This window comes from Pantherophis guttatus, chromosome 1 (genome assembly GCF_059756535.1).
Source record: "Pantherophis guttatus breed Tessera chromosome 1, ASM5975653v1, whole genome shotgun sequence".
Taxonomy (NCBI): Eukaryota; Metazoa; Chordata; class Lepidosauria; order Squamata; family Colubridae; genus Pantherophis; species Pantherophis guttatus.
In genome coordinates this window covers 57,101,751-57,119,519 of record NC_142063.1, presented here as the reverse complement: position 1 = coordinate 57,119,519, position 17,769 = coordinate 57,101,751, and the positions used below count along the sequence as shown (strand labels likewise).

Here is a 17,769-nt window from a genome sequence, read left to right as displayed (position 1 = left end):
CAATCTACCCTGATTGTGATTTAATGTCTCATGCCACCAACAAATCATTAACATCTGTTAATAACCCACCCACCCACTCTGTTGAAATGTTTTGAAATATCTTATGTGCACCATGGATGTCTCCAGAGTCATCCCATTTAAACTTTCCCAGTTGCTCAATTAAATATCCCTTTTTAAAATGTACACACAAAAAAGAACCCCTGTTTTTTGGGGGTTTTTTTTTTTTTGTATTCCTGCTGTGGCTTTCCTTCTCTAGTTCCAACATCTGCTTTTCCCCCCAAAATCCATTTTTAAGCATATGCTTTTCTTGTAAACATAATCCACTGTACTTTCTACTATATCTTCTGATTCCAAATATATTTTTATGATTTTGTAATATGCAAAGTATTTAACTATGTCATATGCACATTGCAGTAGATTTTATCTCTGCTAGCAAACCCATTTCTACTACTTTTCTTATCTCAGAAGTTTGTTTGGAAGAAAGATATCTGGAAATGCAGAACAAGAGAAAAAAACATTTAAAAATTCTTTGGCTAGGATGAGATGCTCATATAAAAAGGTCTGAATTTCTGTTAAGGAGGAAGAAACACATTTTGATGGCAAAGGAATAGCTTAACTTGTGCTCCAGTAATTGATTTTCACATCTGATTTAACAGGTAGAAACATAAGTTAGTTCTTGATAATGTTTTAGGTTAGGCAGAGGGAATTCTTGTTCTATGTAGCAGATACTATAATTCTAAACTAATTCTTGTTCGGTGTAACAATTATCTAAACTTATGGGGCTGTGGCAAATAAAATGTTGAAGAGTTATAATAGTACGAACAATAATAACAGCAGAAAAGAAAGACATCTACAACACTATTCATGGAGGCATACCTCTATAAATTTTAGGAAAACTGCCCCCAAAACTTTGCAAAGAGGCAGATAAAAATCAACAGTCTGAAAGACACTGATAGGTAGAAAAATGATAGATTTTTGTCAGTAGGCAAGGCTAATAATTTATACAAGCAAAGATCAAACTGGATTTTGTACAAACAAAAATTAATTATTGCAATATCTTTTACCTGGTCTCTGAACACAATACTCAGTCTACTTATCTGATTAAATATAAGGACACGGATAATAATATTTTATTCAGAAGGGAAAAGAAAGAGGCTAGTTGTGCTCACGCCTCTTTGGCAATTTCATAGCCACAGGATCCCATTCCAGAGAGCACCTCATTCCCATGACCAAGTTTTTTTGTAGAATAAACTTACATGTAGGGGTAGGGCAGTAATATACTAGAAAGCTTCCCACCGCTTATATATGATGGCTACCTGTAGGTGAATTTGTTTTTCCACCAAATATATAACTGAAAATGCAGTCTGGTGCCTTATTATGAAAGACAATATTTTAAAAAGTATCTTAAGAAACAACTTTCCATAATAAAGTCTGCAACTATCCTATCTGGCATGAGAATAGTGTTAATCAGCTGCAGCTTTTTCCAGGGCAAGCAAATGTATTTCACATTTCAAGCAAATTTCTTTTCTGCCTTAGCCACAGAGAAATGATACATGAACAATCAATGTATACTATGCCAGTATGATATTTTTTTCAATAAGGAGGTAATACTGCAAGTGTGTAGGAGAAAAGGAATCCTTTATTCTGCTAATAAATTATTTAGAGCACCCCATTTTCTACTGGAAATATATGTCAGTTTAAATCTGGGGTGGGGAACTCTGGCTTCTTTATGACCTGTAGACTTCAACTCCCAGAATTCCTGAGCTAGTATGGCTGGCTCGGGAATTCTGGAAGTTGAAGTCCACAGGTCATAAAGGGGCAAGCATTCCCCACCCCTGGTTTAGATGAAAGATCTTTGGAATGAAAAATGTTAATTTCGTGGTATAAGATATGCCTTGTCTTCAGCTTGGCCTGTTAGGGTGGATCATGACATACCGCCATGATCAAGAAATATAGTTGCCTTTGAAGTTGCAAGTCACATTGATTCTAGGAACAGAAGGAAAATGAAAAAGAGTCTGTTAGCACCTTTTCTAATAGATTTTATTAAAAGTTATAAGCCTATTTTGTTTAATAATATACTGGTATGTTAGTCAGAAAAGATCCTAGCAGACTCCTGATTTTTTGCCACCATAGACTCACACAGTTCTCTTCCTAAAATATCAGGAACAGGAAGCAGGATTAACAAATATATAGAAACACACATACAGAGACATAGAGAGAGAGAGAAACACAGAAACAGTATTTATCTACCATCCCCATTTACTTTACTTTCTCCAGTGTATGTAAGTTGTCAGTAAAGGTAAACGGTCACCTTGTTCTAGATACCTGATAACTGCAAGTATATATAGTATACTTCTATACAAAAGCCCACCCACAAATATTTTGCTACCCTGTTTCCCCCAAAATAAGACATCCCCTGATAATAAGCCCAATAGGGTTTTTGAGCACAAGGCAATAAGGCCAAGCACTTATTTCAAGGTTCAAAAAAATATAAGACAGGGTCTTATTTTGGGGAAAACACGGTAATACTCTCTTGAGTAATTTATTTTTTATTCATCCAAATAGACAGTTCTTCTCCCATTGGTGACACTTGCCATGGAACAATGATATTATGCCACCTATTTAATATTTGAAATATACAAATATTTCAATAAAACATTTCCGCAGCAGATCTGGTAAGATTGTCTAAATAAACACTGGCTGAAATAAGTATCCTGATATAGGCTTGGTTCTTATTTATTTATTTATATTTTATTTTTTCTTAATCGCCCATTTCCCTCTTCTTAATAGAAAGGTATTCTCCTGTCAGCTTTACCAGGTAGACTAGGCAGGAAACCTGGCCCGATAAGCTAATTCTACTTCAGTGTAATGCAATATTAACAGAATCATGCAAGCCTGAAAGTACAATCAACGCTCCTGCTTTACAGTCCAATAACTCAGGGAAGGTCCCCCCAGAGTCTCTTGCTCAGTCCATTATGCAGCTGTGGCCTATATATCCTGTTATCTGACTGTTCCCTAGGCAGTGTCTCTTCACTCAGTCTCTGAGGTAATTCCAAATATAATTACAAATTTCTCTTTGGTTCAACAAAAGATGAACCAAAAGATTTGTAAAAATGCATCCAACTTATTTAGTCTGAAACCCCATGCACATTTATCTGAAAGTAAGTCTTGTTGATGTAAATGTTCCAGATAGACACAATAAAATTGCATTCTCAATCATTAATTGTTCAATTGTTAAAAATAATAGGTTATCTTTAGAATCCCATGAAGGAAGAAAAGGCATTCAATAATGACCAGCTTCAATTTTTAAGCACATTTTCAGATTAATCGCAGGATTTATCAATTATCCTCTTTACAAAAATTGGGGTATGAAGTGTAGATTAACTCCATAATGGTATACCCCAGGCAATATTTTGTCTTAACAGAGCAGCTAAAAGTCGATACGCTTGGCAACCAAACTGGATATTGCATCCCTCATGTCAAAAACTACAGAGGCAGCATGATCGCATGACCTCTGTAGATGCCATACAATAAACAAAAAAATAAAAATAAAATAAAATTTACAAAAATTCAATAGAAAAAAAATGTACAAAATTGTGAAGTCAGATATAGAAACAAAGGACCTCAAACAGTAAGCATGATCTTCTTTTCAAATTGAATATTTCAGAATAGATTACCTAAAAAAAAATCGGGAAAAATAATAAAATAAAAGGAAAAGACACTTTAAAAAACAACAGCTGGAAAGATATCAGAAACATATGCAGGAAACAGAGCTGTTCTAATAAGTCCAAACCATCAGAAATTAGTCACAAACATTAATTGGAAAATAATAGCTAATAGAGAAATGTGAAATTAATTTTTCACTAGAAATGGCCCTTACCATGGAATTTCATGCTTGCGTTTCATACAATCAAAGAAATGTTTGACTTAAAGTGTTGTTTTAACTAATAGGCAATAGCAAGCTGTGTGATCTAATGCGAGACATCAACATCCCTCCTAAATGAAGGAATGTTCGCTGCGTCTATGTGATGTGGTTGGAGTATACTGAAAAGGATACTGTACCTTCCGGTTGACGTTACTTAATGATTATGTCTTTGCACTCTCTCTAATTTTTAATCCTTATGACATCTTTCAATTCAAAACATTTCTCATCTGCAGTATGAGTCAAATACTACTCAGAGAACAAAATCATGTGACATTCTTTCTGGAAACATCTACTGTACTTCTATTTCTTATTTCTTATTCAGATTGGAGGACTGAATGTATCAAGACTCTCTTAAATTTAAAAAGCAAAGCCAATGTCCTTAATGAATGTAAATATAAAAGGTGGGCTGGTGGGAAAACTACCTCAGTTCAAGGCCACCAAGCTCTGTGCCAAGTAGCCATTAATTCAAAACAGCAGAACAAAGTCTAAAGTTGAAAACTTTAGAACACTGAAAAAAAATTCTGACATCAATTTTGGGAAAGGCTTCATTCTTAATTGTAAAAATGATCTTAATCTCATTGAGCTGCACTGTGAGTTTTCTCCCAAGTCAAGCAAGAACTGAATTTACAGAAGAAATGTCAGGAGATCAATGATTTAATGTTAAGCTCAGATATGATGGCTGACACATTTGCCTTCTACCTGATCATTGCTTTGTCTACTTCAGTTTTGTTTACAGTGTCTTCATTGGCCTGCCACTTTCTCTCCAAGAATATTTCCCATCATTCTTCAAATGGAGTCTGAATTTGGAACCATTTAGTATAAAACACGTACTCTACACTAAGCTATGGCCCAAATATTGGCCAATCTGATTGGACATTTGGAAATTTTGGATTCTGTCTTCCTGACACTCCTCTTCCATGTGTGCAGGAATAAAAGGTACAACTGGGGAAATTTTCTGATTGCTGCTATATCCTCCATCAGAACTGTAAACTGATTGAAATAGAACATTACCAAACAAGGATGGACAGAACTGTATCATGTTTTTTCACTGCTTTTCTTCTGCATGTTAAAATCTACTCATGAGCATATATGTTTTAAAAATTCATACTTTAAAATTTACGTTCTTACACATTTCTAAGTAAAATGCTTTCAGAACACTAAATTTATTCTTTGATGAAGGAGAAACTTCTAATTTTGTACTTAGTACAGATCTTTGAATGTATCACAATATTTTGAAAAATTATCAAGATTGCACCAATCTACACATTCTTCTGAGAAAAAGAGAATCAACCTGGCTTACGAGCACTGTTTTCAGATATATGCTACACTTGTTTCCTTCATATTTGTTGACAACAATGCTCCTATGTCAGCCTTCTCATCTCTTCTACAAATCTTGGCTCTCTCTTCTCTGTAAACAGATTTTCTTAATTACAGTTGACTCTGCCTTTGCCCAACAAATGGGTCAAATTAAAAGTCAGTGATGCAATTTTCAGATGCATTGCACAAAGTAACAGATAATTAAATTGGAGATTCTATATGACAAATAGAAATTCCTAATTATGGATAAGAGAGATCTATTGGAAGTTACTGATTTTTTTCTTTAGTTATGGATTGCATCTATCAATCCTCACAAATGCTGCATTTGTTTGGTTTAAGATAAAGTTCATGGAAATTTCCTGTATTTTTCTTCTTCAGGAAACTTCATGACACTTAACCTCAACTGCACAAATAGTTCTAGAGACAATCACAGTGAAGTGACTGGCTGAATTACACTCAAAGATATGTGCCATATATATTTATTTTGTACTGTTTTAATTTTACAAATGTAATTTAGCAGTCACTTGTTGATATGGATGGCTATAGAAATCAAATAAATAAATAACCAACCAATCAGGATGTGCATTGTTTACTTTGGATTTAGCATAAAATTGAACCAAGCTAATATACTTTGTTAAACATATAGCAATGGCACTTAGACTTATATACTGATCATAGTGCTTTACAGCACTTTCCAAGTGGTCTTGAGCAGTGATGGGTTCCTCCCTGTTCGGTCCGGTTCGGCCGAGCCGGTAGCGGTGATGATATGACGTCACCAAACCGGTTCTCCCCCCCCCGCCCTCCCACCCACCCCCACGTTATTCTTACCTTTTATTTGGTCCTACCCCCAATCTATTGCTGCCTCCTGAGTCCCAGCTGATGACTAGAGGGAAAAAAACTGTTTAAACTCTTGCCGCAGGGCTTCAAAGGGCCGTCCTACAGCTGATCAGTGTTAAAAGCAAACAAATGAGTCGGGTCGTAAGTGCGAGGACTGGTCATAAGTGCGAGGACCTTCCAGAAATGACTCTGACCAGCTAGCCACGCCCACCTAGTCACATGACCTCCAAGCCACACCCACAAAATAAGCCACGCCCACATAACCGGTAGTAAAAAAGTTTAGAACCCACCCCTGGTCTTGAGTCAACATATTTCCCCCAACAACTTGGGTCCTCATTTTACTGACCTTAGAAGGATTGAAGGCTGAGTCAACTTTGAGCTGATCAGAATTAAACTCCTGGCAGTAGCAGAGTTAGCCTGCAATGCTGCATTCTAACTACAGCACCACTACGGCTCCTATAAAATGTTAAAACAACGTACGGCTTGCTGCAAAAAGAGAACCATGCAAACATGCAAAGATATAGTGGGTTAAATTTCTCTAGATTTCTAATTTCAAATATCCAGGATGCAGAATTTGTGATAGCCACTGTGGGATAGGAGTTAAAGGACTGGACTAGCACTAGGGAGGTCCAGGTTCAAGTGTACCCTCAGTCACAGAAACTTTCCGTCCCTCAGTTAATTACACTAAGCACTATATATCTTGCCTTGAGCTTGGGAAGTAAGGTATGATGTAAGTCTAACAAATAAATAAATCAAAATCTTAACATATTCTAACTTTTATTTTGAAATGCAAAAGGCAGAAAAAAAAAATCCCAGCAGCTTTCCCAGAATGAGTCAGGTGCAGTGTTCTTATGCTAACTGACTGGATGTGATTTTTAGAAACAGAATCTGAAACATTTACCATGACAAGCATTTTTGATGATGATGATGATACTGTGATAACCACAATGCTAGCACTAAACATGTTAGTATTTTTAAAAGCATTTGAACAAGTGGTACTTGCTATCCATACATTTCTGAACTTGCTTGAAGGTGGCTACCATGAAACTACCCAACTGCCATGTGCAAACAGAGGTTGAAAGAATACTTTTGGATGACTTTTTAGAACATGACTTGCTGTGTCAGACCACATCTGCGATCAATATTATTTTATTTCTAAAGCAATATGTCACTTCCAGCTTCAAGTCAAAACAGTACCTCAGATAATATATACAATAGAGAGGAACACACACACACACACACACAAACACCTTTCTATGGGCCCCTCCTCCGTTTTTTTTAACAAAAAGGATCTCAGGCTGTCACATGAAGAGTACATTTTATAAAGAGGTATTTAGCACCTCCAGATGACCTCCAAGCAGAAATGCATCGTGCCATTTAAATTCTGCCTGTCAAACGCTATGAAAAAGATTAAGTAAATATAAATGCCATTAAAGGGAGAAGTTATCTTAGTTGGACAAGTTTGAGCGTTTTGAATTCTGACAGCTTCCAATTTGGATGCCTTCCAATGTCAATAAAACTTGTTCAAGCAGAACCTTACCTGGTTTTCACCACATCGAGGGGATGCATCAGGCAAATTTCTACAAGACCTGTAAGATGATAGAAGAGAGAAGCCTGGTAAATATATTTGATCTCTACAACTATTGAAGTATCAAATGTTCTAGTGCTAAGCATGTTTAGCATGGGAAACAAGGATAACACAAAAGCTTGTTCTTTTCAGATTAGCCCAGTGTCTTCTTTTGAGACAGTAAAGTTTTGGGGGAGAAATTAAGCCTTGATTAAAAACTGTATTGAAGTGTTAAAACGTGAGCCAAGACATTATAGGATGAAATTAAAGATATCTCACTAATTCAATCTGCAATTTTACCAATATATTATTTCTCTGCAGCAGTGCCAATCTGCAGTTTTGGAATCTTAGAATACTAATGCTAAGTGTTAGAATCTTGTGGTTCACAGAAAGAGGGCAAATGATGAAATTTATGTTGCAAAAACACAATACATGCTATGAGATTTATTTACCTGCATGCAATGTCAGAATACAAATACAAAAAGCTGGATTTGTGTTGGGACATTTTAGATAAATAACCTTCAGTGTCATTTTTTACTGTGGGTACACTGGCACACATTAGAAATGAAATTCTGTTACCTGCTCTCAAAAGTGTACATATACATAACACACAATACATGACACACACACACACACACACATGTATATGTGTGTGTGTGTGTGTGTGTATGTATATATATATATATATATATATATATATATATACACATATATATATATATATATATATATATATACACACACACACACACACACACACACACACACACACATATATATACATATATACATATACATATATATATATATATATATATATATACATATATATATATATATATATATATATATATATATATATATATATATATATATATATATATATATATATATATAAAAATCACTGTCCATCTTGAATTCATATCGGAAAGAGGAAACTCAAGTTCACAAGGTTGATACTATATGGAACAAAATTGACCGAATCTGGATGTTCTGCTTCGGATACCATGAAGCCTCCTCCCAGAAAATAACAAGGAAAATAACAAGGTTGTGAAGAGGATGTGTAGCATCCCTGACAATCCTGCAGACTCTGCTCAAGCAGTGCTTATATGCCATGTCCTAGATAGACAGAAGTGAACTGCCAATAATCTTTTCTGCCATCGTCACCACTCTCTGTACCGCCTTCCTGTCCGAAGCAGTGATGCTTCCAAACCAGACAGTAATGCAATATGACAGGATGCTCTCGATTGTCTCTCTATAGAAAGTGTAAGGCAGGGGAAGGAAAATGTACTTTTCTCATGCCACACAGAAAATGCGGCCACTGCTATGCCTGCTTCACCAGTATCTTGCTGTTGAGCAACCAAGCTAGCCTGCTCGTTAGCTGCACCCCCAGAAATTATGAGACATACAGTATTTCAACATTGTTACATAATCTGTTACCATTCATAATCAATTTCTCTTTGGTCTGATGCTACAAAAACCTGGTTAAGTCAAGTGAATTGCATTTGGTATAAGATTAGCTAGGTGAATGGACTACAGTATTTAATAGTCCCACCACATTTATTTTCTTAACTTGACCAATATATTGCATTGACCAGTAATGGAGCACCTACTTTTCAACATGATCCTCCTCACAATCTCATCTGTGTCCAGGATTTCTGATCCCTCCCTTGATTCTTCTTTGCCAGACTTCTGAACTGTGTCCAACTATACGGTATTTTCTAATTCCTACTCTTAGCCGCAAGGGTGCTCCTACCAGCAGCTTGTTCAGTCCAGATATCTTTTTTTTTTGCAAGAGGGTATTTGGAATTTCCCAAAGCCTACTTTAATAATAAATATAACATCTCATGAAGATTTGCTATAACATTCATTATAATTTTCTTAGCTTCCTCTCCTCTTCTTTTCTTGCAGGCATTTTTCCAGCAAATAAATCAGATGAATTCCACTTCCATTGGCAGCAAATATATTTTGGTAACTTCAACATTTTATCTGCTTTTGTGTTACTTAAAGGATAAAAATCTCTTCTTTGTTCTCATCATTTAATTATACAGTAGTTTTGTCTAGTTACTTCATTTCCCAAGGCAGCATTCTCTGCATAATAGCCAAGAATATTGTACGCAGATATGGAAGAAGGAAGGATGGATGGAAAGAGGGAAGAATGGGAGAGGCAAGAAGAGAGCAAAAAGAACAATAACCACAGCAACTGCAAGTGTTGTCATTAAACTGATAAAACTCAACATACATTCCTTATCAATAATAATAATAATAATAATAATAATAATAATAATAATAATAATAATAATTTCTATATTACCATTTGAATAATACTTGTCCAGAAAATATGAGGAGTTAGCTGCATTTCTGACAATTTGAAAAATAGTCCAGGACTTTAAAGATGTGCTACTCTCTTACATAATACTGTATCTGTCAGCTTTGAAGGTCCTTTTTAAGATGTGATCATGACCAGCAAAACAGAATAACAGAATTGGAAGGGATCTTGGAAGTCTTCTAGTCCAACTCCCTACTTAAGCAAGAGACCTTATGGCATTCCAGACAAATAGTAGTCCAATCTCTTCTTAAAACCCTCCATTGATGGAGCATCCACAACTTCTGCTCCCCTGTTGTTCTGAGTTCTGAGTTAGGAATTTTTTCTGAGTTAGGAATTTTTTCTCGGTTCTAGACTGACTCTCTCCTTGATAAATTTCCATCCGTTACTTCTTGTCTTGTCTTCAGCTGCTTTGGAGAATAGGTTGGCCCTTTCTGCTTTGTGACCACCCATTAAATATTTGATACCAGTCTTCTGTTAATAGAATACATGGAACTTGAAACTGAAGCATTACAATACAATCATAGGCAATAATCTCTCTATATAAAAATGGCTGTGTGTGTGTGTGTGTGTGTGTGTGTGTGTGTGTGTGTTCCAGCATAACTCTGGAATACCTTGAGCAATTTCAACCAAACTTGGTACACAGATGAGTTACTCTCTGGGAAAAAATACTGAGGGGGTAAGACACCCCTAACACCCTTCGGAGTGTGTGTTCTGTTAAGATACAGCCTGTTGTGCCTTAAAATGGATTCTACTGTACTGCCTTAAAATAGCTTCTACTGTACAGCACAGTGGAGTTGCCATGGTAACAGCTTCACAGTATTCCACAAGGGGGCTCCCTCTGGTAAGTGGGAAAATCCAACATTAGAAATTACGTTTGGTCCATTTTCAACAAGGCTTTGATTATTCTTGAGTATAAATGTATGGCCATGATCAATAAAACATTACTGCAACTCCGAATTGGTATTTCCAACAATTAGCTGTGCCGCGCAATTTATATTCACTGTGCTGCGCAATTTATATTCCTGCTTTCTAGTGAATCTAAATTGCGTGACCCAGCTGTTCCCCTCCATGCTATTATATTTACCTTCTTAAGCCTCCTTTACCATATGAAGTGCGCATTTGGTGTGCACTGTGTATGTGCGTGGGGTGTGCATTTGGTGTGCACTGTACATGCGCATGTGCAGCGTGCATTTGGCACACATCACTCATGCGCAGGCAGTGAACCGGTGGTAAACCACGGAGGATTTCACCATTGGCACAGGAAAAAACATTTTTAACTAATTTAATTCTTGCCAAAATCAGGGCTCAGGGTGAAGTTGCTCTTCCTGTCTAATACAAGATTGGGATAAATAAATACCCGGGCAACGCCGGGTTATCAGCTAGTAGTAAATAATAGTGGTAGCAGGTAGAGAAGAGAAACACAGATCACAGGGCCTAAATTATGCATGTCCATTAAAACAAGGAAAAAGTCTGCACTTTTTCCCCATCCAGATCTCAGTCAAATTGGGGAAATAGAATTTGTGTTTAAAACTGCTTTCAAAGATAAAGAAAATGCAAGTGAAATTTGCATGGGTGGATTAAGCACTTTTGTATGTATTACTTATTAAATATTTCAGGGATGTGCATAAATGTTATTTTTGTCAATCTATGGTTTCTCTGTCATCCCACGTTTTTCTTAAAACCTAGCCCTAGCCTTTGTTGATTGTGGAAAATATGGCTAACCACAAAGGATTCAAAATGACATAAAATGTGCAACCAAAAACAACACTATGAGTAGTAAGGGGGTGGGTGGGTTTGAGGAAAAAGTCATGACATGCCAACATCACAAATGATGCAAATCACATAATCTTCATCATTTGCATAACAACCATTGTCATCATTGTGACAACCACTGGATGCCTAACAGTAGCAATATCTACAGCCTGCAACAATAAAATAAGATCAAAAATATCACAAGCAGAAATTTGAATGAAATACTCAATAATTCTGAGAAAAGAGAAAAAAAGGAAACCTCTTTTACAAAAGCATCATAAAGCAGATTTCAGTAAATTATAAGAACTTCTACAAAGAGTCTTTGAATATCGGTAATAAATGCACTCAGGAAGAGGGAATTTTCTTCCCTGCAATTCTGAACTATAGATTTCAACCTGAAAACATCTAACACAATTCAGTTAAGTTATGCCTGTTGTGTTTCCAATATTCTCCAAGCTTGATTTTCTTCTGGCAAACATTTTCTTACCAGTCTGGGTAATATCATCAATACTCTAATGTGAAGAAATGAGCTTTGTTGGTTCTTTTATACAGAGGAGCTTGTGTTGGTTTGAGTACTATGTATTGATTGGAGGAAATGTTTCTTCTTTAATTAGCATGCTATTTTTTTTTTATTGCTCACAGCAAATATTAGATGCTGGTTCCTGCTTACTTGACTATTCGTTAATAGGTGTGTGACAAGAGAGGATACGGTTAGGCCGGTTTGTCACTTTCTTTTTGACTTTTGGTTGTTCTTTCTAAAAGATTTGTTAATAGGGTTCATTTCAGAATGAAATCAGAAATTATTTCAACAGACCGATTAAAAAAAAAACTCATTTAGGGGAAAAAAGATGAAAACTAAGGCTGGAGAACATCAAGAACCCATCAAATCAACCCTGAGCTATATATAGTCTCTACTATTGCAATTTACATCTGTGCTTGCCAAAAGAATCATTTATAGAATGATTATAGACTATACTATACTATTATATAGTATACTACTATACTATTATAGAATAGTATTTTCTCTGCCATATTAATTTTCTACTTCCAGTTTTGTGGGTGTGAGTTTGTGGCTCACATAACATCCATTACTAGTTATTCTATCAAGTTGAGGCAAGAAGGGCCAGTGTGTTAGCTCAGCAGAGAGTCTATAGCAACCGCTGAGTTTCTCAGGGTTGTGTGCCAGGTTGTAGGGAAATTGCTTAGAAAAAAATCTTGCCAGCCAAAAACTTAAAATAATATCCTTTGCAAGAGAACTTGCATAGATGATAGATAGATAGATAGATAGATAGATAGATAGATAGATAGATAGATAGATAGATAGATAGATAGATAAGATAGATAGATAGATTCTGCACATTTTCCAATGTCTTCAGGAGTGATATCCATTCAGTTTACAGTCTTTACCTTCTATGTGTTGGTCAAATCAGGTCCTAGGGGCTGGGAAGAATGATGCATGCAGTTTATAGCGGTACCCCCACCCCCTGACTCCCTTAGTGCGGAAAACATTATTCACCCTTCTCAGTGTGCTTTTCTTATTTTCCTGGAATAAGATAGTCACAGAGGAAACAGAATACAATGGAAATTTTCTCATAGAAAGAAACACATGTCAGGCACTGTATATTACATAGCTGGAACTATAGATATTTGTTTTGGCATTTGAATGCATAATGTTAGAATATACAAAATAATAATAAATATTGAAATATGTGCCTTGCCTTGCCTTGTAAAAATACATCTGATTGTTAAACTGCTACACATGAACTAAGAATTAATTATTAGGACTTGATTTATGAAAAATAAAGCTTTTAAAAAAGAATGTTCTGTCAAAATCAACACCTTTGCTGCCAAATGAATGCTACGTTACTTGACGAATGGTTGAAACACTGTAAATGTTTCTGCTGCTATAAAAAAAGGTTTTGTTCATAATCCAAATATGAAATAAAATAGATTAAATGATTAGTTCTACTTTATAGTTTCTGCAACATTAAAATGCCAGATCTGTTCAAATGCATGCTTGTAACTTTTCCTCTTCATGGTAATGAGATAATTCTACAGCAGCATTAGACCTTCTGAATAGCACATTTTATCTGTTTTCTTAAAAACTTTAGTACAAAAATAGTACAACAGTATAAAAAACCTGTTCTCATCCCTATGTTAAACTTAAAGATGCAACCAGAAGCACATACAGGTGATCTCCATCTTACAATAGTTAGGTTAATGACTGTTCAAAATGACAACAGCACTGAAAAAAGCAACTTATTACTATTTTTCACCCTTATGGCCTTTGTAGCATCCTCAAGGTCATGTGATCAAAATTCAGCTGACTCATATTTGTGACAGTTGCAGTATCCCGGGGTCATGTGATCACTCTTAACGACCTTCTAACAAGCAAAGTCAACAGGGGAGCCAGATTTACCTAACAACCATGTTACTAACCTAACAACTGCAATGATTCACTTAACAAGGGTGGCAAGGAAAGTTGTAAAATGGGGCCAAACTCACTTAGCAAATGTTTCACTTAGCAACAGAAAATTTGGGCTCAATTTTTAGTTGTAATTGAGCCCCATTGTAAGTCAAGGACTACTTGTACTTGTCATTTGGCTCCACGTTTTTTTCTCCTCCTCCCATCCAGCTATCCCTCCCATCCTGCAGAAACCTTTGGATGGATTGGAATACCAGTATTGTTTGTTACTAACTACAGTAAGCACTTTTGGAGTAGGTCTTCTGTCAAAGTTGGTTAAGTATTTAGCTATACAGAGAAGGTTGTACTAGCACTGCTGTGGGCATTTGTGGACACAAACACACACACAATTCAATTAAATTCAGTGCATGTGTGGAACCTATAGTAACCCCTATAGCTAAAAGTTCCCAAGGTAAGATTAAAAAATGTATACCAAGCAATTTTTTAAATCAACAATAAGAGCAAAAGAAGTCAAGAATCCAACAGGACTAAAAAATGTAGATTGAATATGTGGTTTAAACATATATCTATTCATGCATACACATTATAAAAGAATTAAAATTAATCTATAAACATGAATGACTTCTTGTAATTAAATCAATAATATTCAACATAGCTGCACCTGACTTTATACATAGTGAAAAACGGAACAAGTATTAGCAGTGTTCCAAATCTCAATGATTTCACACAGACAGGTGTTACCTCTCCTGAGAAGAGGATGAAACTAGAAAATACCATAGGGCTCAATGGAGCCAAATAGAAATTACCCACTGGTATCCTTTGGCGTAGACTCTTCAGCTAGGAATAGAACTATCAGAGCTTGGGGTCTCCAGCTCTCAGTCTTGCTCCATGAATGTTATGATTTAATGTATCAAAAGTCACACAGAAATACAATAAAACCAACAAGGTTACATTCAATCTGTTTCTTTCCATTAACAGATAGTTCACCAGGGAGTACAAAATCATTTTCATCTCTGTCCTGAAAGTTGTAAAATGTAGAAAAATGTAGAAAGTTGGCTGCCATCGGTGTTTCAAGTATCTTGCCCAAAGATGATAGATTATTAGAAACCTAAATTGAACATTTTTCAATGTAACTTTTAAAAAGCTTCATTAGAACTATGTAAAAAATATAAATGATATATTCTTATTAACCAGCCAAACCATCTTTGCATGCTAGAATGGTTTTATTTTAGATTATTTAGATTGGTAGTATTTTGTCAAGATTTTCTATAATGTAGACATCAGCAGCTACTGGTGATGTAAGTGAAGATTCAAAGAAACCAATCATAATGATTTGAGAGTGAGCCAAACAAAATAGAGCTATCATGAATCTAACAAACTTTTATATCATTTACTATATCTGGATAGGAAAAGTAACACCATTATTCTAACCTAAGGTCCCTTTAAACATATGATTTCTGGTCAATTTCAGGGTGTATACATGAGATTATTTCTGTGGTCCATACTAAGACTTGCAATTTATCTAAAATTCTGAGACAGTGAACAGTGTCTCTTGTACAACTCTCCAATATTCTATACTCAGTTGCTCTTCTACAAAATCAGAACAAATAGAAATAAATGTAATGAAACATAGTAACCCTAATAGGAAACATGCAAAGGAACAATATCCTACATGAAAGAGAGGGTATCACATTTGAGAATAGTGTTCAAACAACAGAACTGCTTTTATTGCAGTTTTGTTTTCAAATTTGCATTAAATCTAGTACTCTCTTTTGTTGACAATCCAACTGTGATAAACTTTTTGATTATAGCCTTTCTTTAAAAAGTCAGGATCTATAAGATGAGAATATGACACTATATTTGCACATTCTTGAGAAACAGGCTTAAAGCCAAAATAACAGAGGGAAAAATGTGGAAATGTTAGTTCCTCAAAAAATAATGGATGAAAAAATATTTAATATTCCTTATGAGAATATAAGGAGGTCAAGCTAGTTTGAAGCCTAGCATTTATATTTCTAGTTGTTAATCAGTATTGTGGTAACTATGTGATAACATATCACTTAAATACATGTTAAATTTACTGTATACTTAAAGTTTTAGGAACTAACAAGAAATTTGATTTTGATATGGAGGGCAAGATATAATTTGGGTTGATGACAATTTATGCAGTTGTGCAAAACCTAAGAAGTATTTAAGTACATTAAAATGGTGATTTATGCATATTAAAATTATAAGAGAAGCAAGAAGCAATATGAAAAAACCAGATTTGAAGATAAAAACAAAAGAAAGTTATGAAAGCAAATGTTATTGATGGAGATAGGCAAGCAAGACACTTTTTGTAATAAATTACAAGAGTGATGGTCCAGGCAATGAAAAAGGCCTTCCTCCAGTAACTCTCTAACCAGGCAGAGAAGAAGTTACCTTCTTACCAGGAACTATTCAGATAAATAAATGCAAGCAAACAACTGAGCTCAGAGAGCAACGAGGACTCCATGGTGAAGAAGAAATTATGACCAGTAGCATCTTAAGAAGCTCAGGGTGCAGGTGGGAAAAAAACCCTCAAAATGCTTTCTATTTGTGCCACTCCCAAGGCCTTTAAATTTTTTAAAAATCCAAACATTAGTTTCTGGGCCTTTTTTCTGCTGACAAACAGCAACTCTGTGTTGCTCTCTGGGAGACTCAGATAGCTATTTCTGCCTCTTAAGGCGTCTTCGGTGAGCCACACCCACTTCTCAAATATCCTCCCTGTAAAGGTACAATATATCTTTTTTTTTTCCTTTTTCGTAGGCTTTTATGTGCATATTCTTTCTAGCCAGGTTTTACCTACGTAAACTTAGTTGTTCTACAGCCCTAGGTTCTGTGAAATCTCATTCACAAGTTTCTGGGCCTTTTTTCTGCTGACAAACTGCAACTCTGTGTTGCTCTCTGGGAGACTTAGATAGCTATTTCTGCCTCTTAAGGCGTCTTCGGTGAGCCACACCCACTTCTCAAATATCCTCCCTGTAAAGGTACAATGTATCTTTTTTTCCCCCTTTTTCGTAGGCTTTTATGTGCATATTCTTTCTAGCCAGAAAGAGGCAGAAATAGCTATCTGAGTCTCCCAGAGAGCAACACAGAGTTGCAGTTTGTCGGCAGAAAAAAGGCCCAGAAACTTGTGAATGAGATTTCACAGAACCTAGCGCTGTAGAACAACTAAGTTTACGTAGGTAAAACCTGGCTAGAAAGAATATGCACATAAAAGCTTACGAAAAAGGAAAAAAGATATATATATATATATGTGTGTCTTCTTAAGTTTTCGCGGGTGTGCATATGCAAAAAATTAAAATCTCGGGTGTTTTCCCGCATCATTATAAATAAGTTGGTTAAAATATTTAAAATCCTGGTTAAAATCCCAGCTTAAAATCTTCTAAAATTCCTTACAGAGCACTCTGCAAGGTCCTTTAAAACCTCAGCTAAAAGTCATTTAGCGGGAAAACACCCGAGATTTTAATTTTTTGCATATATATATATATATATATATATATATATATATATATATATATATGTAGGTCTTTGGTTATTCGGGTCTTCTCCCATGTAAAATTGGAAGTGTCTTGGCGACGTTTCGACGAAGTCTC

General features: G+C 35.5%; 1 protein-coding gene across 2 annotated transcripts in view; it reads right to left on the bottom strand.

Annotated features, from left to right (window-relative positions):
- The window catches only part of SLC25A21 (solute carrier family 25 member 21), a 263,467-nt gene that overhangs the window by 105,123 nt on the left and 140,575 nt on the right, over positions 1-17,769 (bottom strand). For both annotated transcript variants that reach the window (XM_087874625.1, XM_034418043.3), the window contains one exon: positions 7,620-7,668. In XM_087874625.1, coding sequence (XP_087730751.1) covers positions 7,620-7,648 — 29 coding nt within the window. In that variant the 5' untranslated portion in view covers positions 7,649-7,668. The remainder of the gene's footprint in view (positions 1-7,619; positions 7,669-17,769) is intronic.